The sequence below is a fragment of the Rhinolophus sinicus genome, linkage group LG15 (genome assembly GCF_036562045.2).
Source record: "Rhinolophus sinicus isolate RSC01 linkage group LG15, ASM3656204v1, whole genome shotgun sequence".
NCBI classification, from domain to species: Eukaryota; Metazoa; Chordata; class Mammalia; order Chiroptera; family Rhinolophidae; genus Rhinolophus; species Rhinolophus sinicus.
The window spans coordinates 43,225,685-43,251,668 of NC_133764.1; the positions used below are offsets into that span (position 1 = coordinate 43,225,685).

At 46.5% G+C, this 25,984-nt stretch overlaps 2 protein-coding genes and 1 long non-coding RNA gene across 5 annotated transcripts; 1 reads left to right on the forward strand and 2 right to left on the reverse strand.

The window, feature by feature from the left end:
* Positions 1–1,436: 1,436 nt before the first annotated feature.
* On the forward strand, positions 1,437–2,823 carry TOB1 (transducer of ERBB2, 1). The gene has a single exon (XM_019730980.2). The coding sequence runs from the start codon at positions 1,578–1,580 to the stop codon at positions 2,616–2,618; it is 1,041 nt and encodes a 346-aa protein (XP_019586539.2). The 5' UTR covers positions 1,437–1,577; the 3' UTR covers positions 2,619–2,823.
* An 8,174-nt stretch (positions 2,824–10,997) lies between these two features.
* On the reverse strand, positions 10,998–16,220 carry LOC109447048 (uncharacterized). Its single transcript, XR_002137313.2, has 2 exons — positions 16,141–16,220; positions 10,998–11,337 (listed from the first exon to the last, which is right to left on the reverse strand). It is a non-coding gene; the product is annotated as an uncharacterized LOC109447048 (long non-coding RNA).
* A 3,241-nt stretch (positions 16,221–19,461) lies between these two features.
* Positions 19,462–25,747, reverse strand: WFIKKN2 (WAP, follistatin/kazal, immunoglobulin, kunitz and netrin domain containing 2). 3 transcript variants are annotated; one of them, XM_074319906.1, is made up of 2 exons: positions 25,002–25,747; positions 19,462–22,375 (listed from the first exon to the last, which is right to left on the reverse strand). In XM_074319906.1, exons 1-2 carry the CDS (start codon positions 25,227–25,229, stop codon positions 20,855–20,857), a joined length of 1,749 nt encoding a protein of 582 aa, XP_074176007.1. In that variant the 5' UTR covers positions 25,230–25,747; the 3' UTR covers positions 19,462–20,854. The 3 variants fall into 3 exon arrangements, with proteins under 3 accessions (XP_074176007.1, XP_074176009.1, XP_074176010.1); XM_074319908.1 differs by lacking the exon at positions 25,002–25,747 and adding an exon at positions 23,257–23,981; XM_074319909.1 differs by lacking the exon at positions 25,002–25,747 and adding an exon at positions 22,750–23,224.
* Between the last annotated feature and the right edge of the window lie 237 nt (positions 25,748–25,984).

Below are 25,984 nucleotides of genomic sequence, written 5' to 3' on the forward strand. Positions count from 1 at the left end.
GAGGCCGGCGCCCCGACCTGCACGGAGCCGGGCCCCAAGTGGTCTCTGCCATTTCTCGTGGCCTTCCTCTTCCTCCTCCCCCTCCTCCTCGGAGGAGACTTGTACTCTTCCTCCTCCTCCCTATCCTCCTCCTCCTTCCTTTGCTGCTGCTGCTGCTTTAGCGCTTGGTCTCCGAGAGCTGTGAGCAGAAATCTAATGAGACCCAACTGGCTGTTTATGTAATTCCTCACACTTCTGTCTTAGGCGTTCCTTTAAAACTACCTTCCGCCGAGCCTGAATTTCGCTCGCCTGCACCTTAAAGCAATTCGGTTTAATCAGCTGCCTTCGCCGGCTCTCAGGCTTTTTGGTGTGGAAAGTGTTTGTAGTTTGGGGGCAGCCAGGGAGTCTTTTCCCTTTGTCACCACAAATATGGAAAATGGAACAGATGGATGAATACCAGCTTGATTTTTAAATGTCCTTTTAAGTCAACCTCAGTGTACAAATAGATCTCCTTTGCAAATATCTTCTGTTTGCCCTTGATCTTTTCTTATCCCCACCCAGTGCTGATCCAGCAAACGTTTAAAGGTCGACCTTATCGTACATGACTCTCCGGCAGTTCTCTTATCGTGAGGGAGGGAGGTGGTTTTGAAAATCAGAATAAAACTCAGAAACCCTGCCCATTAAACAGAATAATCGATAGAATTTGAAATGAATTGTGGCTTTTGTTTATACTTGCTGCTGAAGAGGTATTTTCGGATTTAGAAAAATACACATTGAAACGTAAAAGCACAAAGAAGCTCAATTGTGTACCCTTACTATATTTAAGACCTCAACTGTATAGGATAATTTGGTTCATAATTATAATTTACTAGTATGGCAAATCATTTAGTATTTAGTACCTTTAATTTTAGCCTAATATACTTTTGAAATTAAAATAATCTTCCTAACTCCTCAAATTGCCAAATGTTTTAACAATAAAGCAGATTTAAGCAGTACAGTATATCCAAAATGAACTGGAATACAGAATTCACTTCTAAATTGGTAAATAGGAATATGACCAATTTCTAAAACTGGCATATATGTGTAGAGGTGGGTGGATGGGTATGCTGAGTATAGTTTTCAGCAAATATTCTTGTGAGAATTGAGAGGAAAAAGAAGGAATACACTACATATTCTGGAGTTATTTTTCTTCTTGGAACTCTTCAGAAACAAATAATAGGGTTAAGAATAATTGTTTTAACTGTAAATCTTGTTTTCCAATGAGATTTTGAATTTGAATAAACAGTTTTCTATTGTATGTTCTTTTATTTTGTGCTGATAATATTTTTCAGACTTTCTAGCCTGTTTGACTTTTTTGAAAGTGAAATTATTCTGGGGGTAAAAAAAGCGCTGTGGGACTTACATTTATCTTATTTGTATATGTTTGCTTTTTGTTTTGTTTTTTCTTTAAGGAACAAGACCACTCAAGGTGAAGGATAATCTACTAATACCAGCACTTTGAATGAAAATTTGTTACTCTGCCACAAACTGAACACTTTTTTGGGTGTGTGTGTGTGTGGGGAGTTGAAACACAAATCTAACTTTGTGGCATAGCAGCTATGCAGCTTGAAATCCAAGTAGCACTAAATTTTATTATTTCATATTTGTACAATAAGCTTCCCAGGAGACGTGTCAACATTTTTGGTGAAGAGCTTGAAAGACTTCTTAAGAAGAAATATGAAGGGCACTGGTATCCTGAAAAGCCATACAAAGGATCAGGGTTTAGATGTATACACATAGGGGAGAAAGTGGACCCAGTAATTGAACAAGCATCCAAAGAGAGTGGTTTGGACATTGACGATGTTCGAGGCAATCTGCCGCAGGATCTTAGTGTTTGGATCGACCCATTTGAGGTTTCCTACCAAATTGGTGAAAAGGGACCAGTGAAGGTGCTTTATGTGGATGATAATAATGAAAATGGATGTGACTTGGATAAAGAGATCAAAAACAGCTTTAACCCAGAGGCCCAGGTTTTTATGCCCATAAGTGACCCAGCCTCATCCGTGTCCAGCTCTCCATCACCTCCCTTTGGTCACTCTGCTGCTGTAAGCCCTACCTTCATGCCCCGGTCCACTCAGCCTTTAACCTTTACCACTGCCACTTTTGCTGCCACCAAGTTCGGCTCTACCAAAATGAAGAATAGTGGCCGCAGCAACAAGGTTGCACGTACTTCTCCTATCAACCTTGGCTTGAATGTGAATGACCTCTTGAAGCAGAAAGCCATCTCTTCCTCAATGCACTGTCTGTATGGGCTCGGCTTGGGCAGCCAGCAGCAGCCGCAGCAACAGCAACAGCAGCAGCCATCCCAGCCGCCGCCACCGCCACCACCACAGCAGCAGCAACAGCAGAAAACCTCTGCTCTTTCTCCTAATGCCAAGGAATTTATTTTTCCTAATATGCAGGGTCAAGGTAGTAGTACCAGTGGAATGTTCCCAGGTGACAGCCCCCTTAACCTCAGTCCTCTCCAGTACAGTAATGCCTTTGATGTGTTTGCGGCCTATGGGGGCCTCAACGAGAAGTCTTTTGTAGATGGCTTGAATTTTAGTTTAAATAACATGCAGTATTCTAACCAGCAATTCCAGCCTGTTATGGCTAACTGAAAAAAGAAAAAATGTATCGTACAAGTTAAAATGCTCGGGCCCAAGGGGGATTTTTTTCACCTCCTTGAGATTTTTTTTTTTTTTTTTTTTTAAGCTTATAGTAAGGATACATTCAAGCTTGGTTACAAAAATAAAACGCATCATTTTTCATTTGCCAACCAAGCACAAAGTTATTTTATACTGACTGTATATTTTAAAGTATACTCTCAGATATGGCCTCTTACAGTATTTAAGATATAGCAAGGACGTGGCTGATTTTTTTTTTTTTTTATAAAAAATTGGCACTAATAAGTGGGTTTATTGGTCTTTTCTAATTGTATAATTTAATTTAGTACAAAGTTTGTAAAATATCAGAGGATATATATAGTTTCTACGACATGGTATTGCATTTATATCTTTTTACTACAGTGATCTGTGACAGCAGCAGCTTCATGTTGTATTTTTTTTACTGAAATTGTAAGATACCCATCTTAAAGACATCAACTATTCTAAAAATTGTGTACAGGATATTCCTTTAGTGGTGGAATTAAAATGTATGAATATTTGCTTTTTCAAAAAAATGTATTTTCTGTTAAAGGTTTAAAGATTTTTGCTATATATTATGGAAGAAAATGTAATCGTAAATATTAATTTTGTACCTATATTGTGCAATACTTGAAAAAACGGTATAAAAGTATTTTGAGTCAGTGTCTTATATGTTAAGAGGGACTGAGATAGTTTATATTAAGTTTGTATTAAAATTCTTTAAAATTAAAAAAGCTTTTTGTGATCTTTGTTTTTAAGCCTTTGCCAAAGATCTACCTCTGGAGTTATGTTGTAAATGCTAATGATGCAGAAAGGTCTGACTCATTGAATCACAAAGGAATAATGGAAAGCAGTTGCTTTGCTAGTGTACCAGATAGTATTTACCACATAAAAAGCTGTCCTGTCAACACTCCATAGCCTGACCAATGCTTGGTACAGCTTTATTTTTTCTTAGCAACTCAGTCCACGTGTCTCCCCAGGATAGGGATGGTATTCTAAGGCTAGTCAACCCTATTTTATAGCGTTTTAAAATGGGTCATGCTAACATCTAAGAGAGGTGATAAAATGAAATTCACTTGTGTAACCTAAGAGCATTTATTTGAAAGGTATATGGAAAAAGACCATTGGGTCAGTTTTCTGTTTCTGTGTGGGAGATGAATAGCTCATAAAACTTGCTTGGACAAAGCAGCTCACCTATTTAAAAAGATTTAGGTCTGTTTACTAATCCTTACGTCTAAAGTTCAGTCATTGTATGTAGCTGGAAAATTTATGATCAAAATCTATTCAAGATTAGACAAGTTGCTAAATGTTAGTGTTTGTGTGCATTTTCCCAGCAAAAAAGTTTGCGTGGTGTTTGTTGTTTTTTGCAAGTTGGGATAACCGTCCTGCTGGTTTGGGGCGGGGGTTAAAGATTAGTTATAGATAATATGGCAAATTGTAGCTTTGGAGTTTTTTTAAAACTGATGAGTTGGAAGGGAGAGACTATTAAAGAAATGAGTCATTTCACTATTTAAATGTCCATTAATAAATAACAGTGTTGACATAGCATTGGTGAGAAAATTGTCTTGAATGGGAAGGGAAAAAACATTCTATGTACTTTTATAGTAAGAAACCAGCACTGTCTGGGTTACTAGTGAAATAAATTTAGTTTCAGATGAGTTTTTTGGACACCAGTCTACAAAAGCCTTTTGTCTGTTACCCATACAGTTTAAAGCAATAAAAAGTTTTAAGGAAACAAGCACTGGAAATAACAGCTAAGCTGTTCTGTCAGCTCCATGGTGAGACCTTTGTCATTTAGTGGACAGAATGAGGCTATGAAGAAGTATTGGGATAGTGAGGGGAACCAGCCGAGATGTGGTCTGCCAACACTATCAATTATGCGCTTTTTGTGATCACAAAGTTTGAATAGCTATAAGAACAATCAGTAAAGGTTTTAAGCGTGGGTTTTTGCTGGACACTTTTGGGTGAAGTTATGGGTTTAACTTGGGAAAAAACTGCATTTTTATAAATGAAAGCTCAAGTTAACACTTTCTGAAAATCAGAATAAGGCAGCTGGTCAGATACACAATAGAATTGGTAATAATCTGGAACACTAATACATATGTTTGGATTTTAAATAATTGAGCTTAATGTAAGTAAGAATATCAGATCTTAGAGATGTGTGTATTAACAAAAAATCTTGGGGAAATTTCATATTGGTACATATGTTTGGCAGTTGAAAAAAACAAACTAAATTTTGTCTTGATTGGTTTTAAGAAAACAGTCACTTGAGCTTAATATTCTTGAGGACTTTATGATCTTTTTTTTAAAAAGAACAAACAAAGGCTCTGTTTTCATGCCCTTTTTGCTCATTAGGAATGAAATTTTTTTTAATGCTTTTGTCTATAGCACACCTAAGAAAAGCTTGCATCTTAGTCCCAAATCTTTTTCTCCCACTGTGTCATCACACTTTTGACCGTCTGTGTGGAGACTGGGTTGACAGTTTGATGAGTTACACTTTAATAGGTCTTTCCTATCTTTTTGGCTTCTATATAGATAATGTAGCAGCCCCTGGCCTTATCCTGGTGTCCAAAATACTGCCTTATCAATTGCATGGCTCATCGATGAGTGAAGAAGATGATATTAAAAAACAGCTCTGAGTTTAGAATATTCCTTAACTGCCCATCTTCCCTAAAATCAGGTGTATCGTTAAATCTTTTTTGAATAGCTTTAACCTATGTTAGATGGCAAATGTAGGCCTTCAGTCAAAATGCCCCTCAGAGGTAATGACAGTATTGACTGTATTTAATTGAGCTTTTGAAGGTGACACTAAAGGTGCCCTGAGTTTAAAATGTTTTTCCAACATGTGTTGCTGTTAATTTCATTCCCATAGATGTCTTAATCCACTGGCATTTTAATTGAGAGACTTAAATCTAACCAATCTTCAGGACTTAGGTTATTTTAAATAGTCACTAACATATAGAAAAAATAAAGTATCTCTCTGGACATACTAAAGTTAAAGACGTAAAATACTGATTGGAGACCTTACTCCACACCCTTTCCCTACACAGGAAATAGCATAGGCATGGCACATCAAATATCCTTACTTGACTAGACTGCATGCTTTTGTCAGAAGCAGGATAACAACTCTAGTATAAGATCAGATAAGAGGAAAACAACCTTATTAGAAAACAAGTATGCAAAATTGCCATTGCTGAATAAAACCCATTTATGTTGATTAGTATGCCAATCAGTTTATGCTTAATCAGTTTGGCCCAGGAGGTCACTTGAAATCAGAATTGTTCAGTTTTTGTGTTATAGTAGGAAGATACTGTCTTCATGTTTAAAGGACCTAGGATCAATATCTTTGTGCATATAATTGGGAAATTAATAGAACACTTGTGTTGGGGCCTTTTTTCTTTTAATTTTTAAAAATCATTCAGTTAAATACTCATGTAGCACATACTAATGTGTTTCCCAGAAAATAAGACCTAGCCAGACAATCAGCTCTAATGCGTCTTTTGGAGCAAAAATTAATGTAAGACCGTCTTATTTTACTATAATATAAGACCAGGTCTTATATATAATATGATATAATATAAAATTATATAATGTAAGACCCGGTCTTATTTTAATATAAGACCGGGTCTTATATAAAATATAATGTAATATAAAATTGTATAATGTAAGACCTGGTCTTATATTAATTTTTGCTCCAAAAGACGCATTAGAGCTGATTGTCTGGCTAGGTCTTATTTTCGGGGAAACACAGTATGTGCCATGCACAGTTCTAACTTAGTTTACAGAAGTGGGGCTGAGGCACAGCCTGACATCCACGATTGCATGGCCAGTAGTAAGTGGCAGGCTTGGGATTCAAACTCAGTCTGCCTTAAGCTCTATGCTTTGTTCCCTCAGGTTAGTTGCTGTTCTGATTTGAAGTCGGCAGAGTAAGACCATTTTTGATGTATTAGCTATGTGACTTGTAGAATCGCTACAAGAATGTTAATGAGAAGAGTTTAGTAGGCTCTTGGCCATGCTCAGAAGTCATGGTGATGTTCTGAGAGAGGTACTTTATATCTCCCGTGGCCATAAACTATAATCACGGGCTATCTGGAAATGTTTTTAGAAATCATTAACAATGCTCTAATTTTAATTCAGTTGAGTAAATTACTTCTCTCATGTTAGAACCGTTGGAGTACAAATTGTAGATTTAGTGCCCCTGGTCACTTCTAAGTAAAATTACAAACATTTGATCTCCTGTAGTTATTTTCACACATGTTCCTTACCTGTGTTTATTGATAAACACGGTAAGGAAAGGTCAATAAGTTACCAGAATAGTCTTCAATATGTTCCTACATAGTACCTATGATTTGTTTTAAGTTACTTTGAAAAACTATCTTAAGGCACAACTTTGTAATACGTGATTTCTATATGTATAGATATGAGATGTGGTCTTTTTGCTTTTATTTAAAAACAGTAAGGAAATCAAATTACCCTATTTCAAACTGAGGCTTCTGAAAGCCTTTCTTGACAAAATCAAAGTATATTTTGGTTTAAAATGAAAACTGGTCACATTTTAAAAGCACCGGCTATTATGGATGAACTTACATTCTCTTTAGTGTTGCTCTTAGTTTTGAACGTTTTAAAACTCCACAGTAGCCAGAAAAAACTATTTTGAAAATGACCCGGAAGGATTTCTGTAGTTATTATACTATATGGATTAAATCTTATACTAAGTGTCTACTATTTAGATTTTGGGTTAGTTAGGATTTGATTGGACCAAATATTAATGAACCCTTAGTTGGGCTTTTGGAGGTTTAGATTGGGCTAAAAGTCTTGTCACTAATGGTATTTGACTTGTAAAGAATAAACTGCTACTAACCATTTCTCAATATCTGAATTTAAGATTTATATTTTAGAAGATGTGCTTTATACATATTATCTGTAAGTGGAGCTTTGAGATCACCTCACAATTAGGCAAACCTTAGAAGAAAACATTCAGTCAGGAGGCAGATCATGTCTAGAGGCTATATGAAATTATGGGTCTAACTCCTTCTGTAAGCATGTTAAGTCATTTGACTCAGATGGCTCAGTTTCTTCATCTGCGAAATGGGTATAGTGATATCAATATACTTCCTCAGGGAGTTATAAGGAACTAATCTTGCTATGAAGAGTTGTCATTGAACTAATGGAACATGTTCTTAGAGGCTTACAGTGTTTAGAAGTCGTGAAGTTCAGAATTTTACCCAGGTTTGTTGCCCTTTGAAATCAGAAAAGTAAATGAAGACCACAACTGTCAGTATTATATCAACACTTCATTGCCCAGTCTGTTATTTGCATCAACGGAGAATTACATTAAAATTCTACAATAATATCCTAAAAGTTACTCTATTCGTGTTTCAGTAATAAATACCACTGACTTTATAGTTCTTGTTTTGAGGCACTGATAGGCAAACCAGTGTTTCAGCATTCTTTTTCATTCTTTTTCATACAATCAGCAAATTGATTGAAACCCAGTGTACAAGTTGATGTTCCTTTAGGGAACCGCCAAAATGTTTGCTAAAGTGTCCTTGCTGTTGTGGAAAGTATTAAAATGGTTGTTCCTATTTAAACAATACTGGCTCCGGGATAGGAGTAGTTAAAGTGTAGGTCTGGTGGTAGATATATCTTATGGATAATGGTCCTAGCTTTATTTTAGTGCAGGTAGAAAAGGAGGTTTGCTTCACAGAAGGGAAAAACATTGAGGCCTTGGAAGGAAACACACATTCCGTCTGGCATTATGAGTACTTTACTTCACTGATAAAATATGACCAGTGTGCAGAACAGAGAACAGGTGTAAAATATTTTTAGACAAACCTTGGCATATACTGTAGGTCGCATCTCTTCTTTCTATACACTCAAGAGTTTCAAAAATAATTGTGGAAAAACCACATTTACAAAATAAGCTAGACATTGCTTTTATGGAGTTTTTTTTTTGTACCGAATGTTAAAGTCAAACATAAACTTCCTTCCCAGCCATCAGGTTGAGGCTATTTTTAAACGCTGGTTGTCTCCATGCCCTTCTACAGCTCTTGAGGCTCCTTCTCTCTTCCTCCCATAGTGCTGTTGAGAATTGGGGGAATGTGGTGCCATAGCCTCTTTTGCAGCATGAAGACTGGGTTATCGTGTCCCCCTAAAACAGATTCTGATTAAAAGTAATTTCATATTCCTTTAGGCTAGAAAGAAATGTGACAAGCATGGGCATAGCATCAGTCTAGCTTGGTTTCTAGCAAACGGATATAAATTGATGCCTTCTGGATACTGATAGAAGGGCATCCCAGATACTCTTTCTATCAGTATGGTTTAAGAAATGGAATCGTAGAACCCTACACACATTGTCCATTTTAGTCCAGAGACCAGATGCCCTATGACATGGATTCAGTAGTTCCAGGCACAGTTCTTTTTTCCGTTTGGAACGAAATGCAACCACTCCTTTCAGAAAGCTTTTCCTTACCACCCCTCCACCATCCATCAATTCATCAATTCATTTCCAGTGATGGTGAAGGCTGGATTTTCATTTGTAACGAGCATGCCTGTTCTTTTCGCTGGTTAATCTGATCTGCCTACTACCCTCAGAGCTCTTTCCCCGAAAAGAACAGTCCTTGTTTTATAAACGACCTGCTATTCTAAAGTTCGATAGAACCCTGGTGACTTACTTTCTGCTAACTCCTTTTTATTTCCAGGAAATGTGATGGGGATCTCTACAGCACTTCAATCCAATGCTTAAGATAGCTGCAATCCCTGGACGGCCTTTCTAGAAACTAAGGTGTCACCAGAGGCCCTTTAGCTAGACTTTGAGAACAACCCAGTTTTCACACAGCTAGAAAGGGTTTTTTATGCCTGGAGAATTTTACAAAGATTGGAAGAAAGGAAGGAAATTTTTTCTTTGTAACTTAGGAAGAAATTTTTTCTGGAAGGAGACTTTTGTTTATTATCTGAACCACAAAAGTTCAAAGAACTTGTTGGGTCCTGTGTAAAAGGAGTAGAGAGGTGGAGGTAAGGACTTATTGCCCCAGGAGGAGCCTCTCCCCGAGGAGGAGGGTAGGGCAGCAGGTAGAAAGGGGGCTAGGGTGTGCCTCCTCTATCTGCCCTTCCTTCAGGGCCTGGGAAAGGTGAAAGAACAGTAAAGGAGGTCGTCTCTGCATACACGGTTTTGGGAACTTGTCCTGGAGGTCAGTTCCCCTTGATGGAGGCCTTGCAGAAGTTCTGAGACCCAGGAGGAGCACCCCTCGTCCAGGCACACCACACGTTCCTGATGACTACGTGTTTTCTTCCAGGCTTTGAAGGAGGGCAGGTAGCATGCCTTGCATGGTATTTGAATGATGAGGATTTAGATATTACCACAAATCTTAGGGAGTGCAGAGGGAATAACCAACCTCAACCTCAGTAACAATACTTATATAATATTTACTACATGCTAGATATTGTTCTAAACACTTACACATTTTAACTAATTAAAATTTTGTAAGAACCTTCTGAAGGTTGTGCTATTTCCTTCACTTACAAATAAAGAAATGGAAGCAGAGAGCTGACAAAGTTAAAACCAGTAGAGCCAGGATTCGAACCATGGGATTCTGTTCCCCAAGTCCATGATCCTTAACCATTACATTATCCTGCCCCTTTGGTTGACCTCAATAGGAAGGCTTTATAAAAGAACCACACTTCATTGTTTAGGAGAAGTTATCTAAAATGCACTTTCTGCCAAGTCTCCCTTCTCTGTATCCTCAGCATGGTCCTGTAAGTGGTTGTTTGCTTAGCAACCCCAAACTCATTTTAATATCAGCCTTTGCCAGGCGCAGTTAGGAAAGGCAAATCTGTTGCAAAAACACAGTAGAACAGGATGTAAGAGTTTGAGGGCCATGTGCTGGTTTTATTTATCCACGTCACTACTACTGTCTGAGTATTCAGGTTCTTTGAGAAGTAATTCTAAGCACTTCACACAGCTGAATTCTTTGGTCCTGGGTTTTACTACCATGTTTCCCCGAAAATAAGACCTAGCTGGACCATCAGCTCTAATGCGTCTTTTGGAGCAAAAATTAATATAAGACCCGGTATTATATTATATTATATTATATTATATTATATTATATTATATTATATTATATTATATTATATACCTGGTCTTATATTAAAATAAGACTGGGTCTTATATTATTTTTTGCTCCAAAAGACGCATTAGAGCTGATGGTTCGGCCAGGTCTTATTTTCGGGGAAACACTGTAGTACTTAACGACAGCAAAAGGGTATGTTGCCGTGTAGGTGCCTGCTCTGGGATCCGATTCTATTCAGGCCCCTAATTTGTCTCAAACAAAGTGAGATATCATTTGAAACAACCCCTGTATTCATCCACTCCGTACATTTATTGAGCATCTATTGGGTTAGGAACTGGTGGTGTTATACATAGGACCTTTCAAGGAGCTTACATCCTAGCAAAAGATAACACACATGCCCAAATAATCATACACGGGAAAATGTGAAAGTGTGAGCAGAAAGGGGGGAGATCGTGCCTGTCTGAAGGATTCCAGACTGGGGAGGAGTTATCAAGTCCTGACGAACGGGTCACCCGGAGAAGCATGGGCTCCCTCAGATTTCCAGCCCCAATGGAGAGAAAACTTGGTCCCAGTTCCTTTTTCTTCATTGGATGTGTCCATAGTGGGAAGAACGTAGACTGCTAATGCTTGGAAAAAGGCAGAGGAAATCAGAATTAGAAGCTGTGCTGCGAGTCCATCACTCCCAGGAGAAGCTGTCTTAGACTTTGGCCATTTTAATTTTTTCCATTGTCCAAGCTTTGCACAGAAACGTTGTGAAAGAAAGGTGGTTTAGAACTTTCTCACTCCTCTAAGCCAGTGAGAAGTCCAAGGGTAGACATGATGGTAGTGAGGGAGGGGAGTGGGTTGAACCAGAGACAGGGCTCTGATTCCATCTTTCAAGACAGACTTTCAGTTTAATGCTTATCCTAGAAACCGCCTCAGGCTAGAAGCTCCCTCTAGGGGTCATCTCATTTTTTTTTTACTACCTTTAGAAACAAAACTTTTTTTCTTCTTTTTTCCCCCTGTAATTATCAGGGTTCACAGCAGGTAGCACCCTTCTAAAAGTTGGTGTTGGTGAAATGTGTGTGTTCATAGCACAAACCCACTTGGCCAGCCCCAGCGCCACACTCTACTCTTAGCCAAGGTAACAAGTCTTTTCAGAGTTCAACTGTTCTATTTTTCCAGTTTGGCTTTTTGGATGCTTAGAATACATTCCAGCTTGAACATAAAGAGTGAGGCTTTGGAGAAAAAGCGTTAGAGGGAAATCTAAGCCAAAAATTAACAGCCACAAATAACTTTTCCCCTGGTCACTTCCCCTGTCCAATGTCCTTCCCTAGGTTCCCCTAAGTTTCCTTTGGGGCTGAGCACTATGTCATCCACTGAAAATACTGCCCCAAGCTGGCTAAGCCCCTCATGTGACCTGGGACCGTTCAGAGAACATCACTGCTCTGTATGAGGCATGAATCTTGCTTTGAAACGGGAAACACTGGCATCTGATCCATGTCTCCCCCTAACTTCACCAGCAGGGACGGAGGTCTAAGCTCCACAGTTACTCCTCCAGACCCCTTGGTAACACTAAAGTCTAAGAAAGAACGTTTTGTAGTTGTGGAGGTGCTTCATTAAGCCTCCAAATAAAAGTATGCACTAACCCTCTACAAGAAAGAATATGGTCAGACTTGAAATTGAATCCCAAACTCACCCTTGAAAGCAGTGCTCTGTTAAACCTTTTCAGCCTCAGATTTCCTATCGGAAAAATCCTACTTGTTATGGTTAGTGTGAGGATTATATAGGAGATATAAAGCATTAAGCATAATCCTCTTCCCCCTGTGGAATAACTGGAACTCTATATTTCTGTGAGCGGGGCCTTGAATCCTCTCTCTCTCTCTCTCTCTCTCTCTCTCTCTCTCTCTCTCTCTCTCTCTCTCTTTCATCTATCTATCTATCTATCTATACCTATTTTTGTCTCTGCCTGTGGCTTAGACTGAAGGGCATGATCTCAGCTTTCTTAGGGAAGGTCAGCTGGCCTAAAACATGCCTTTTCACAAGATTCCTAGGCAGGAAAACTTCCTGGTGGGTTAGCAGGGCGAAGGGAGGAAGCAAAAGTGAGAGACAACCATACCACTCTTCTTGAGTCTGCGGTGGAATATAGTATACCCTGTTTCCCCGAAAATAAGACATAGCTTGGACCAGCAGCTCTAATGCGTCTTTTGGAGCAAAAATTAATATAAGACCTGGTATTTATTATATTATTATATTATATTACATTACATTACATTATATTATGACCCAGTCTTATTTTACTATAATTTTTAAATTTTTTGCTCCAAAAGACACATTAGAGCTGATTGTCCGGCTAGGTCTTATTTTCAGGGAAACACGGTACTTTTGGTTAAATGCATGAGCTTGAGAGTCACATAGCGGGACCTAGCCTTGGTTTCCTGCTTGGCCAGGGCCTTTGGGCAATATAGTCAATCTCTCTGAGCCTGTTTCATCATCTCTGAAATGGAGAGACTATTAAATGGAGGTGAATAATATATCCTTTACAGGGTTGTAAATATTTAATGAGATCATGTATGTTGAACACATATTAGGTGCTGTTAGCTGTTAGTAATGGAAATTTTTAAATCTGTCATCAGGACATCTAATTGGTAAAGGGCACCCACCTTCTGTGAGGCCTGAGGTGGGGATGGATTACCATCTGTGTCTCACTGAAGTTACATTCTGCTTATTCACACACCAGCCTCTCTTCTTAATGGGCTGACAGGGTGAAACTGCTGGTTGTGATGACTGTGAGAATTGCTTTGATCTGAGTTATCACTGGTCACACCAGGACCCGAAGGCTGTTTCCCCCTTTACTCTGTGGTACATTGAGATGAGGAGTGGTGCTTGAAATAAGGGGTCAGTGAGGGCTCAGCTCTGTGCTCTGACGTATTGGAGCCAAGAATGAAGGGTGGGGAAATGCTCTTAGGGCCTCCATAGCGGTCCCAGAGGTTCCCCATCTCTGCCCCATTGCTCCACTTTGTCTCTGCTTGCTGGTCCCCAACAGTGCAACCCTGGGTGTCTTTCTCCCACTCTCTCTCTTTCCCCCACCCTCTCTTCTCTCCTCCCTAAGTACCCTCATCCTGGACTCTTCCTTTGTCAGCAAAGGAGATTGCATCTGTTCTCACTTTGCTGTCCAAGGGTATCTTTGGGGAGAGGAGCCTGTTCTTATCTCTCCTGGTTCTTGTTCCAGCCACAGGCAGGAGCACGCCACATTCATTATCCCCACCCAACCAGAGCAACTAGGCCCAAGATTAACTACTACTTGAGAGGCACTATGGGTATTATTATTCTTCCATTGCACAGATGAGATACTGAGGCACAGAGAGGTTAACTTACCCAAAGTCACATAGCCAGTAGTTGAGCCCAGGCGGTCTGACCGAAGAGCCCACACTCTTTCATGACTCTAACCTTTTCTCACTGCCACCCACCCTGGGTACCAAGGAGATTTAGGAATCCTGAGGCTGAAAATATCTGGTGCCTCTTTTTAAAGGCTTATGCAATTCAATGACAGTAGCAATGACCATAACAAAATAATTCTTAGACCTTTAGTCAGTACTTCCGTGCGAGAAACAAGATGGCAGCTGCAGCATGGGAGTCTCTGAAGAGCTATTGTGTAACTGGCCCACTGGTAGACTGACTCCTGCGAGGAACACTACAGCAGCTGTGTGGGTGCTGTGCTGGGCCATGACAGGACTTAGCCGCTCGTTTCTCCTGCCTTCTTTCTGTCAGCAGCCCCTCTACCCTTATACCTAGCTGAAAGTTTGGTAAATCCATCTTCCTCTGAGTGCAGTAACTGTTGGGGCTGGGTGTCTGTGGACTAATTTGCATACCTCTTTAGGAACTCTGGGATATTGAGAAAAGCCATCAAGAACTTTATTTGCATAAAGGCCCATAAGCCTTCTGGGAGGAAAGATGAGGGGATTTTGAAGCTCAGATTGGAGTCCAGAGACAGTGGGGTAATTCCAAGAGCCCCTTGTGGAAATGGGACTAAAGAGACGAAAACTAGCAACTGCCTAAAAAAATGGGAATCCCCGGGGTTCTCATCAGGACAGGAGCTTAGAGTCAAAGACCAATACAGATAGCCCCCGCTCCCTCATCCTTACACAGCCCTCTGCCAGAGAAAACAAGAATCCCTGGTTAATACTTTATATAACAGGGCTGTCCAACAGAATTTTCTATGATGATGGAAATGATCTCTGTTGTCCAATGTGGTAGCCAGTAACCAACCACATGAAATATGTCACTTAAAATGTAGCTAGTGGGGCTAAGGAACTGAATTTTTAAATTGTATTTCATTTGAATTCATTTCTATGAATTCAACACTAACTGTATGGGAGAGTGCAGTTTTATAAGGTTTCTGTAAAGCCATGGTACTCCCGGGGGTCAGGGACGTGTTAGAAGTGGCAGTTATGGGTGTGCAGGAGAACTGTCACTTGGAGCCCTCAGCCTTTAACTGCAACACTTAGAATGTGTAGGTCACCCTGGGAAGAGTAGGCACTAAAGTCAGGCAGACGTGGGCTCGAATCTTGGCTCTTTCATTTATTAGCCCTACGAGCTTGGGCAAGTTTCCTTTAAATATTTAGAGTCTGAGATTCAGCATCTGTAAATCAGGGACATTAAAATCTATGAGAGTGTCTCTTCCTCCCTAAGGTCTATAGAGCTTGCTTCATTTATTCATTCATTCCACAAATATTTATCAAACACTCTCTAGGGTCAGGCCTTGTGCTAGGTGTATAGAGGTGACAAAAGCACATACTATCTTTGCCCTCCTGCATGTCATAGCCTAGGGTGGGATATGTCAAATGGTGAAATGGTAAAATCTAGCTTAAGTGGGTTGTGAGATTAAATTGGACAATATATGTAAAGTGCCTGATTCAGAGTTCTTAGCATTCAAGTGTCTGTTCCCTCTGCTCTGGCACTGTGCTTCTCTCCTGATGAGGGGCCAGGCCAGGCCCCTCTCCATTTCTTGGCTACCCACATGGAAAGAAGATAAAACAGTCACCAGCCTGACGAATTGGATGTCCCTCACACCAAGACCGAAAACAAGTGTTCAGAATGGGAACATCGTCACCCTGTCAGGTCTCTGGCAGTGTCCTCAAGGCTTGAAAAGGAAAGAAAATACACAAGAGCTCCACCCCACCCCCCGACAGACATACTGGGAAGAGGCCCCACTTCAGGAGGTCCAGTCCGGGAAGTGTTGGAGCTGAGTCCTGTTTTCCCCTCATCTGAGTGGGATTGACGGTGGCCAGGCTGTTGCTGGAGACCCGGATGCCAGAGTTCCGTGTCCCAGCGTCATTTGGGATGTGGACACTGAGACTCCAACCCCACCCTGAAACAGAAGAGCCAAGGGGCTCAGGAGCCAAAGTGGCGGGAAGGAGAGGGGTGGCAGTCTTGCCAGTCTTGCCTACCTGCCTGCCCGACCCGCTCCCTCAGGGGAACACCAGCTAGAGTGTTATTCTTCCTTCCTCCTTACACAGCCTGAGAGAGGAGTGTCACTTGACCTCAGGGCACATTCCAGAATGAGGCCACAGCCAAAAATAGGACCCAGAACCCTGCCACCTATCCTGCCTATATTAATCACACATTCCCAGGGCAGGAGGGAGACTTCAGACTCCTTGGGGAGGTGGGAGGAGAAAGAGGACACAGAATCAGGAAATGGAGCTGGGAGAAAGGAGGGAAGACCCCAGAGAGGCCCTTTCAGAGCCTTGTGGTGGAGCAGTACACTGCGCGTCCTTGGTCCCAGGACCCTTCAAAGCATCCGCCATGAGCTCTGTGAGCTGGGCCCACAGGTCTCCTGGAGCCGCTAAGCAATGATGCCGGCCTGGGGTCAGTTCAAGCACAGAGGACACTGATGCTGTTTATGCAGCCTGGGGGACAGCGGAGGCTTCCCTAAGGAACTGAGTCTTGAAGGATGAGTAGGCAGAAGGCTAATGTCTCGCTCAGGAATCTAGGCCATGACTGCTTATGTGTGTGATAGAAATACCATGTCACATGGCGAGGTTGTAAGACAACCCTGGGGTGCTGTGTACGCAGCTGGCAGGAAGCAGGCCCTTTGGAGATATTTGGGGTCCCAACGGGATTCCACACCACCCAGCCCAGAGTGTGTGTGTGTGTGTGTGTGTGTGTGTGTGTGTGTGTGTGACGCTGGAGAAACAACATAATACCAGCATGAAGAGCTTTGAAGTCAGACTGCCTAGGTTCAAATCCTGGCTCTGCTACGTAGCCCCTGGGTGATCTTGGGAAAGTTTCTCATCCCCCAGCCTCAGTTTTCCTACCTACAAAATAGCATCCTGCCTCATACAGTTGTGGTGGAGATAACAAGAGATGCCCCGTGCCTGTCACGTAGTCAGTGCCCGCTCAGTGTTGAAGTTGTAACAGGACAGCTGGACACAGGGTGCTCTCCCAGCCTAAGGAAATCTCCATGGGGCTATGTATTTATCCTTCCCTTCCCTCATCAGGTTCCGCCCCTGGTCCCCACTCTCTGGCCCCACTGTCCAGGGGGTGACATCAGACTATGGAGCAGCTGGCCAGACAATGGAGCAGAGTGTCCTAGGAGGCTGGAGGTGCTGGGGGAGGCAGAGGGTGGAAAAAGCCAAGCTGTCCTGCCCCAGAGGCCTTGGGGCTGGGCCGGCGACAGCGGCGCCAGACCAGGCCTCTGAAGAGGCAAACAGAGATAAACTGGAATGAGGGTGGGGGGGAGGGGGAGAACGGTGGGGGGGGGGGAGGGGGGAGCCACCAGGTGCAGGGAGGGGAGGAGTGAATGTCCAGTGTAGACAGGAAAACAGGTGAGTCTGGCCTCGGACCTGAACGAGGGCTCAATCCCTATATGTCCTAGGGCCCAGGTGGGGGCAAATCTCCCAGACTGGGTGGGGTGGCCTCCCCAGGATACCTGGCGACCAGGCCCTGGGAATTCAGTTCAGCCTTTACTGAACACCTACTAGATGTCAGTTCCTGTGTAAGGCCTCGCCAACAGGGGACATGGACTCAGGCTTTGTTTCCAGGACAGAAAAATAAATGCCACATAGTAATAGTTATAATAAAGTTATAATAGACGCTAAATCATTTATTCCCTAAGTGCCCATATTTTCTGAATGCCAAATCAGCCTGGGTGGGGTGATTAGTTTGGATGTACTCTGTGAGCAACAGAATAAAATATTTGAAGCTGTGTGGTCACTGAACCTGTGAAACCCGAAGCCCAGAAGGACAAGGGGAGGCTTTAGATCCTGGGGTGCTGCTCTCAGCCAGGCAGCTGCCGAAGGCAACGGGAGGGCCCAGGGGCAGCCATCTGTGCCAGGCTCTGTTTCCTAGGCTTTCCCGTTTGACAAGATTAAAAGGGTCGAGTTCCCCAAGTCTCTATAAAGAACTCTTACTACCCTCTGTTTTACAGACGAGGAAACTGAGGTGCAGAGAGACTTCAGATAAGTGTCAGAGCCCAGATTCAGACCTCGAGGGGTCTGACTCCACAGCCTGGCTTTGTCATTCTGCCAGGCTGGGAATGGAGTGTGACGGGGACCCCAGGTCTAGGGCTGTGGGTGGGCAGTGAGCTGATGAGAGGGAGCCCTGAGATCGGACTTCCCTGAACCTCACATCTCCACCAGGTAGCCACAAGGCTCAGGCCCCATAGCTGCGCAAGTGTGGAGAAGAGGGGAGATGACAGGTGCCGGCATGTTGACATTTACCCCCTCAGGCTCTAAGGTACTGTGCTATTTATTGGAGCACCTTGGCCTAGAAGTAGGTGGAACAGAATGTCCCCAAGCCTCTGAGGGCCAGTGAGGAACTGAGTCCTTACCTGCCTGGTTCCCTGACCCCCTCGGGGAGGGGCCTATAGCTGGTGCTCACACCTTCGTGGTGGCTAAGTTTTATGCTCAGTATTTTCCCAGTGGTGACCAGAGAAGTACCCACTTCTCTGGCTTCTCTCCTCTCTCGGGGAGCAGCTTGTCTTTTGGATCCTGGTCCCTCTTATTTATCTTGATCCTGGCCCCTCTTTATTGCAAGGGATTATCTCTAAGGAGGGCTGGGGCTGGGCTGGGTATGGATTCCTCCTTGGGGCTGTGGCCCAGGAAGACCCAAGGAAGTGGACAGGGGACCGGTGTCTCTTGTGCTCAGCTGGCTTGTCTGGCTCACTGAGGGACAGACAAGCTGTGGGGCATGCCATGGCTGCAGTCTCGGGAACACTCCTCCAGGGCAGGGGAGTAGCCAAAAGGTGCTTCTGTCCCGGTCCTGGAAACTGAGTCACATGCTCTGAGCCCACCTAGGACTTGGGAACAGGGCCTCACCCCGAGGCCCCCCAGGGAGTCACAGCTGGGCAGCCCCTCCCAACCCCACACCTGTCTCCCCCATCTTTGCACCTCTAGACTTGACACTGTCAGTGGCAGGATCTGGACTCTGCCCCTCGCCCACCCTGCTGTTGGGATGGGACTGAGGTACAGGTCAGAACACCTGGGCCTAAGTCCCACACTTTCCTGTCTCTTTGCTCTTTGATAAGTCAGCTGGCCCCTCGGGCCTCTGCTTCCCTGTGCCTTTTTCACAGAACTGCGGTGAGCACCACGGTTAAGGAGCCGTGGAGCCACAAAGGGGGCCAACTGTTAGCAGTGTCCCTCCATCACACACCTGTGGTTCCGCTGGCCAGACTTCCCTCCAGCAGGGTCACCAAAGCAAAGGACACCACCCATTCTCCCTGCCCTCTCCCACACACATATTAGCTCCAACGAATCACGCAAGAAGGCCTGTTGATACTATGAGCTTTTAATTGGTATCTTCCTTCCTACATTTGAGTAAGAAACAAGGACGCCCCACAATGACCTTCTGCTTTGGAGGGTCATGGGCAGAATGAGGGGCTGAGGAGGGAGTGGGGGCAGATGTAGAGTTGACAACGGGTTTTCCAAATCCTTTCTCTAGTGGTGGGGTGGCTGGACCTGCACAGGAAGTTCAGAAACAAAAATCACCAACAAGCTGCCAACCGCCACACCTGCCATCCCAGGCCTCACCTGGCAGAACCTCCCGCAGGTCCCCGCAGCTCCTGAGGCCACCACCAGATGGGAGCATTGAGCAGCATTCCTTCCCTTCCTAAGCCTGCCTCCCTCATTCCTTCACCAACCCCTTCCCTGCCTGCTTTCCCTCTTCCTTTCTTTCTCTTCCTACCAAAACAGATCCTGGGGTTTCTATCTGCTTTATGTCCAAGGAAGCCAGTGGCCGATGAAAGCACACTGTCAATCGGGACCATCTGACAGCTGGGAGGGTCAGCCAAGGGTCTGCTTCCGGGGAACACTGGGATCTGGACCTTTGTGTTCACTGTGGGCTGGGCAGTGACTAACAGCTCTCTGTGATCCTAACGCTTGGCACCCAATAATGTTCAGAAAAACGTCTGTTGAGTTGGTTACTGAACAGAATTGAATCAATAAATCAATCATCAAGAAACCAATCAATAAAGCCAAAAAGATGAAACATGAGAAAAATGTTTTCTCCTGGTGCTGTGGTAGCCTCAGAGACCCCTGGGCCAACTTGACCGAAGCACAGGCTGACCACCCCCCAAGGGTACCTGCCCAGCAGCCTCCACTCAAGCAAGCTGTGCGCTGGCCTGGGCCACTCATCCTGCTTCCCAATTCCCATGACCCCGAACATGAAGCAGTCTCTGCTCAGGGTGGTCTAGGGGGCTGTGAGGAATTTGTCTGCTGAGTCCCTGGACCCTCCTTTCTCTCCCCACCTGCCCCTTTTGCAAACCAACTCATTCCATGATTCCTGTGGCCACCTTGCAGCTGCCATCTCTAGAACCCTGGCTGGAAGACTGGCTGGGGGTAGGTGGCTGGGACAGCCAGGGGAAGGGGTGGCCAGCACAGAGAGGCTAATAATGCCCAAGCAGGTTGGTCATCAGGAATAACTTGCAGGAGTCTATTGACTTCTCCTTTTGTCCCCCTCAGCTAAAAAGATACGGACCCCGTATTGAACCCAAAGAATAGAAGTTGATCTAAGACTTTCTGGTGGCTTTTTTCTGATGGCTGGATTGCTGTGTCTCTGCTGGCCTAAGACTGTCGAATCTGAGCTTGCCCAGTTTGCTGACTGAGGGGTGTCAGGGCGGGTAGGCAGGAGAGGGCCAGAGAGGGGGCAGGGGCGGGGTGGGGGGCTTCAGTGTGAGCCCAGGAACTCCTTGAGGACGTCGCAGGTCTTCTTGTGCATGACCTCGCGCAGCTTCCTGACCCGCCGGGTGCTGGACGCTCCCACGAAGCTATCGGGCCGCAGCATGGCCATGCCAGCATCCACCTCTCCCATGATGATGAGCGGCGTCTCGCCCACCGTCACGTTGGGGCAGGGGCAGGTCCAGTCCACATGGAGCAGAGTGACCTCTAGTGGCTCCCGGCCCAGAAACTTGAGGCCCATCTTCTCATCCTTCAGGACCTCGTCCACGGTCACCAGGGCGCGACCCGAGTCAGGCTCCTCGGTCAGCTCGGAGACTCGGCCCAAGATGACAAAGTCACTCCGACAGAAGCTGGTCACGAGCTTCTGCCTTGGCTTACAGGCCCGGCAGCGCTGGTTCCCCCGAGGGAAGGGGCAGGACTCCTCGCAGGCCTCGCGGCTCTCGAAGTTGTTGCCGTTGCCCTCACAGCCGCCGTAGACAAAGGACTGGCACTGGCCTGTCTGGCTGTTGTAGGCCCAGCGAGGCACATAGGCCTTGCACGGCCCCTGCAGGGCAGGCAGGCTGCACAGGGCCAGTGGCCCACTCATGCAGGCCAGCATGCAGGCCTCGTAGGTCTCAAAGTGGTTGCGGTTGCGGTGACAGTGGCCAAAGGTGAAGGTGAGGCAGTTGTTGGCCTGGGTGTCGAAGTGCCAGCGGGTCTGCTCCTCACCACAGTCCTCACTGTCGGGGGGCTTCAGGCACTCGGCCGCTGGGAAAGCTGTGCCGTTGGGGGTGCTATCCGCGGTGGCCGCAGCCTGACCCCCCCTGACCACCGACAGCGGGAAGTCAGCGCGCAGGACTCCAGCGGCATTGCGGGCCGTGCAGGTATAGATGCCAGCATCCTGGAGCTGGGCGTTATAGATGACCAGCTGGGCAATGTTGGTGACCACCACGTTGCCACGCACATGGTTGGGCCTCATGACCACGTTCTCCCGATCCTCCAGCTGCTTCTCCCAGGTGATCTCAGGCCGGGGCCTGCCCACCACGTCACAGAGGAAGCTCACTGTCTCGCCCACAGTGACCGACTCGTGCACGGGGTGGTTGAGCAGAGCTGGGGCCGCCATGTCCAGCCCAGGGGTCTCTGGAAAAGCCGTGGTGGGGTGCACGGTGGTCTCAGGTGGAGGGGGGCTGGTGTTGGGCCAGGTGAAGTGATAGCGGCAGGTGACAACAGCCAGTGTGATACCCTTGGAGCAGGCCTCGGCGTCCATGTAGCAGCGGTTATAGTAGGTGAGGCCGTCCGACGCACAGGTAAAACTGGGCTCCTTCTCACAGCGATCTTTGCACTTACACACGGGTTGGCCGTCCCAGATGTCACACTCAGAGCCCTGCTGCAGACACATGAAGTGGTCACACGTGGCCTCCTTGGGCATGCCCACCGGGCCCTTCTTCCCCTTCACGTCCATGTAGCGGGCTGCCACACAGCTCTTGGTCCCACACACGTTGGGGCAGCACTTCTCATAGGTCTCACACTCCTGGAGAGAGCCAAATGGAGAGGCCTGAATGAGGAGGAGGAGGGAGGGAGGACAGGCCGCCCCCACCTGACCCCATGGCTGCTGTGGAAGGGAACTATTACAATATGTGCTCCCCTATCATAAGCAAAACATTTTGGTAATGATAATAGCTAAGTATACAGAGCACCTACTACTTGCCAGGCCCTCTTCTAAGACCGTTTACGTCTGTCAGCTTGTTTAATGCTCATCACAAGTCTACGAGGTGGGTATACCATTATCCCCACCTCAGAGATGATAACTGATGCACAGAGAATTAGGTAACTTGACCAAGGTCACACAGCCAATAGTGTGGGAAGAGGCAGGCCACCTCCCTCTCGGAGGGGAAGTTTTCTTACTTCAATTTTACAGATGAGAATGCATAGCCTCCGAGAAGTGACGCCAAATGCACAGGGCTGGGACGTAGTGGAAAAGGGCTTCAAGCTCCAGGTGGGTGGGATTCTGAAATGAGGTTTTTTTCTCTTCTACATCATATAGTGACCGCAAAGCAGGACTAGGTAGGAACAAAGGCCTTTTTGTCTTTTTTTCTACTGGGGTGAGGAGACCCTGGCTGAATCGAAGAGGTCACCCCAAACGCTGAGAAGGAAAAGTGGGACATGGCTGGGACAGTTGCTCAAGGCTGTCCACACGCGCATCAGGAGCAGCGGCTCTGACAAGGGCCACACTTGTCCATAGCCGAGAGGAAGGGCAGGCAGGACCAGCCCAGGATGCCAGGTCTCGCCGCCATGGGCTGTGCCAGACCTTAGTGCCCAGTTCCGACGTGGGGGACATTTCATGCGGAAATCAACAAGGGAAAAAGTCCCCTTGTGTGGCAAAGGTCAGCAAGGCCGTCAGCGAGGACTTACCAGGCTGTAATTCCCTCTGATTCTCTGTGGAGCCACGTAAGGCATTAGTTTAATTCCTCGAAATTAGCAGCATGGTCAGGGGCCGACACACAAGGATTTCACGTGGTGTTTTCGACAATAGCACATCGTACCCACCGGGCCGGCGGGCACCGCTCCTAATCCTCTGCCCTGGTAGTAGCTCTGTGAATTACTCCCCACTAGGGCTGGCCTCTTGTGGTTCCGACCTTCCTTTCAGCCTCTGGCATTCCACATCAGCTAACAGGGGAAAGATCCCCCACCCGGGCTGTGCAGAGCCGGCCTGCTCAACTTGTTTACTGTTTTCCCCCTCTCGCCTGAGAATGGGGACTTTGTTTTGCAGCCCTTACTTGGCATAGGCTTCCAGGCCACACCAGGGGAGTGTTTGGGACAGAGATGGGCAGATCTCAGAGCTGGGTGGGGTCTGAGGGAGAGAGACCGAGTGGGGGGAACCGCGAGCGGGCAGGAGAAGCTGCTTCTCAGCCTGAGGGTCATTCTATTCCCTAAGATACTCGGGCCCCAAGCTCCTCAGGACTCAGAGGTCCATGAAAGGCTGGGTCCTCAGCGACCAGGGGGAGGTATTTCTGGGCACAGGAAACCTAGAGGGGAGCCTGAGAACAGTCTTCCTTAAGGGCCCAGAAAGTACTCACATGTTGTTGTCTGAATCCCCAGCCCCATACAGGTGCCTTCTCCCCAAGATACAGTAAATCAGCTGGAGTCTCACTGTCCCCCAGCTCCACCTGACTGACCAGGCCAGCGTGTGTCAGGCTCCCGTGCAAATGTAGCCAATTCACAATGCCGCCCACCCCTCCCCACCTCCTTTCCCTCTGCACCACCACTGCTCACTGGCAGCTTCTGGCCTGAGAATTGTCCCCTGGGCGCCGTGAGCCAGAGTCCACTCTCTCCAGGGCAATCCTGCACTCTCCTGCAGGTTGTGTGAATTTGGCAGAGGAAGGACCAGGGTCTCTCTTGTTCCCTGTGATGCCCAGCCCAGCCCTGAGCCCCAAGAGCTGGCCAGGCTGGCAGGAAGTGCCTGTGCTCAGGCAGGCTCTTCACCGCTGGGGGCAGTGGTAGGAATGGTCCTTGGACTGGGCAGCTGGGAGAGAATTGTCCTCCCACCACGCCTGCCCTGCTTGCTGCAGGATGCTCTGATGAGAGCAGAAAGGGGAACTAAGGAATCTGGCAGGTTGAAATTTAGTCCACTTCCCTCCCAGGGACACCGAGAGTCTATTCAGAGCTGTTCCCACCCTTCCTCCTTGTCAGCCTGGTCTGCTCTCAGGGTCAGGGCCCAAACCCCTGGGGAGGTGGCCTGGAGGCCAGATGAAGCCTTAGCTCTGATGTTAGACAGCCGTGGGTTCCAAGCCACCCCTCGCATCCCTGGCTGTGAGACCTTCTGCTGTTCACTGTACTGTCACGAGTGTCTGCTCTCAACTGTCAACAGGCTACTGACACATGTACCTGGCGTAGTCCTGGCTCAGAGCGGGCCCTCAGCAAACATGAGACCAGGAATTCAAGGATTCCCAGTCCCCGATGACCTTGGACGTCACACCCACCTCTTTTGCTGGGCCTCAGTTAGACACACGTCACACCCTGTTTATCTCCATGTGGCCCTGGGGCCTGAGTCCCTTCACCCCGGGACCTGCAAGGCACTCGCGGTCCCTACTCCCCACTCCCACTTTCCCTCACTAACACACTCACTGGTCCTCTTAGGCTTCTGGATTCCCACTCACCTGGTCCGTCTCACACTCCCGCTTGCAGGTGCTCTGAGCATCCACCCAGAGGTTGGGGTTCATGTCGTTGGGGCAGATGCCAGCATGGGAATAGCGGATGGGTGGCAGTGCCAGGCCTCTTGGGGATACCCCAAGCAGCAGCAGCAGCGCTGCCACCTGCCCCCAGTGGGACCAGAACCGGCAGCACCGCAGGGCCCACATGGTGCGATCTGCAGCGGCCAGAGACATCCCCTGCACCGCCACCAGGGGCTGGGCCCACCAGGGCCGCCTTCTTCTCAGGGGCTGCAGGCACCTGCCCTGGGCCCCCCAGCAGGCTCCCTGCTGCTGGTAAGGCTGCCTCCTCCAAGTCAGTGGAGCCCGCTGGGCTGTGCAGCTTCAGAGCAAAGAAAGGTCTTTGCACGGAAACCCCCTCTCCTGAGTGTGCGGGGAGAGGAGCCGCAGCAGGGGCCTGATCCTGGATTTATATCCTGGGCGCCACCCGAGCAGGAGCGAGCTAACCTGATGCCTGTCACAGGCAGGCTGCTGGCTCCTCTGTCCCGGGGCTGATCACAGACTTGTTGCAGAAGGGGAAAAAAAAAAGCTGGAAGCAGTTTAGGCGGCGTATCTGGCACGGTGGGACACCTGCTTGTTTTTGACTCCAGGAGGCCTTTAACCCCTTCAAGGGCCAGAAATGGCATGTGCTTTGGGGGGAGCTGGCTCCAGGACACGCAAGCTCACTGTAAAGGAGCAGTTTGTTTCCCTTTCCCCCACCTCCTCGGGCCGGGCCCCCTCCTCCCCTCGGCCACCTCTGAAGAACACACAATCGCTTGTTACAAGGAGGGACCTGCAGGCACTGGGTTAGCATCGCCCGGCCCCGATAGTACATTTGAGAGCAAATGACGTGGAAAAACAACAAGTTCACGGCCATTCCAGGGCGGGCCTGAGCAGCGGCTGTGCTGTGTAAACCGACTCCCACCCCAGCACCAGGTCCCTTTGTGGGGGGT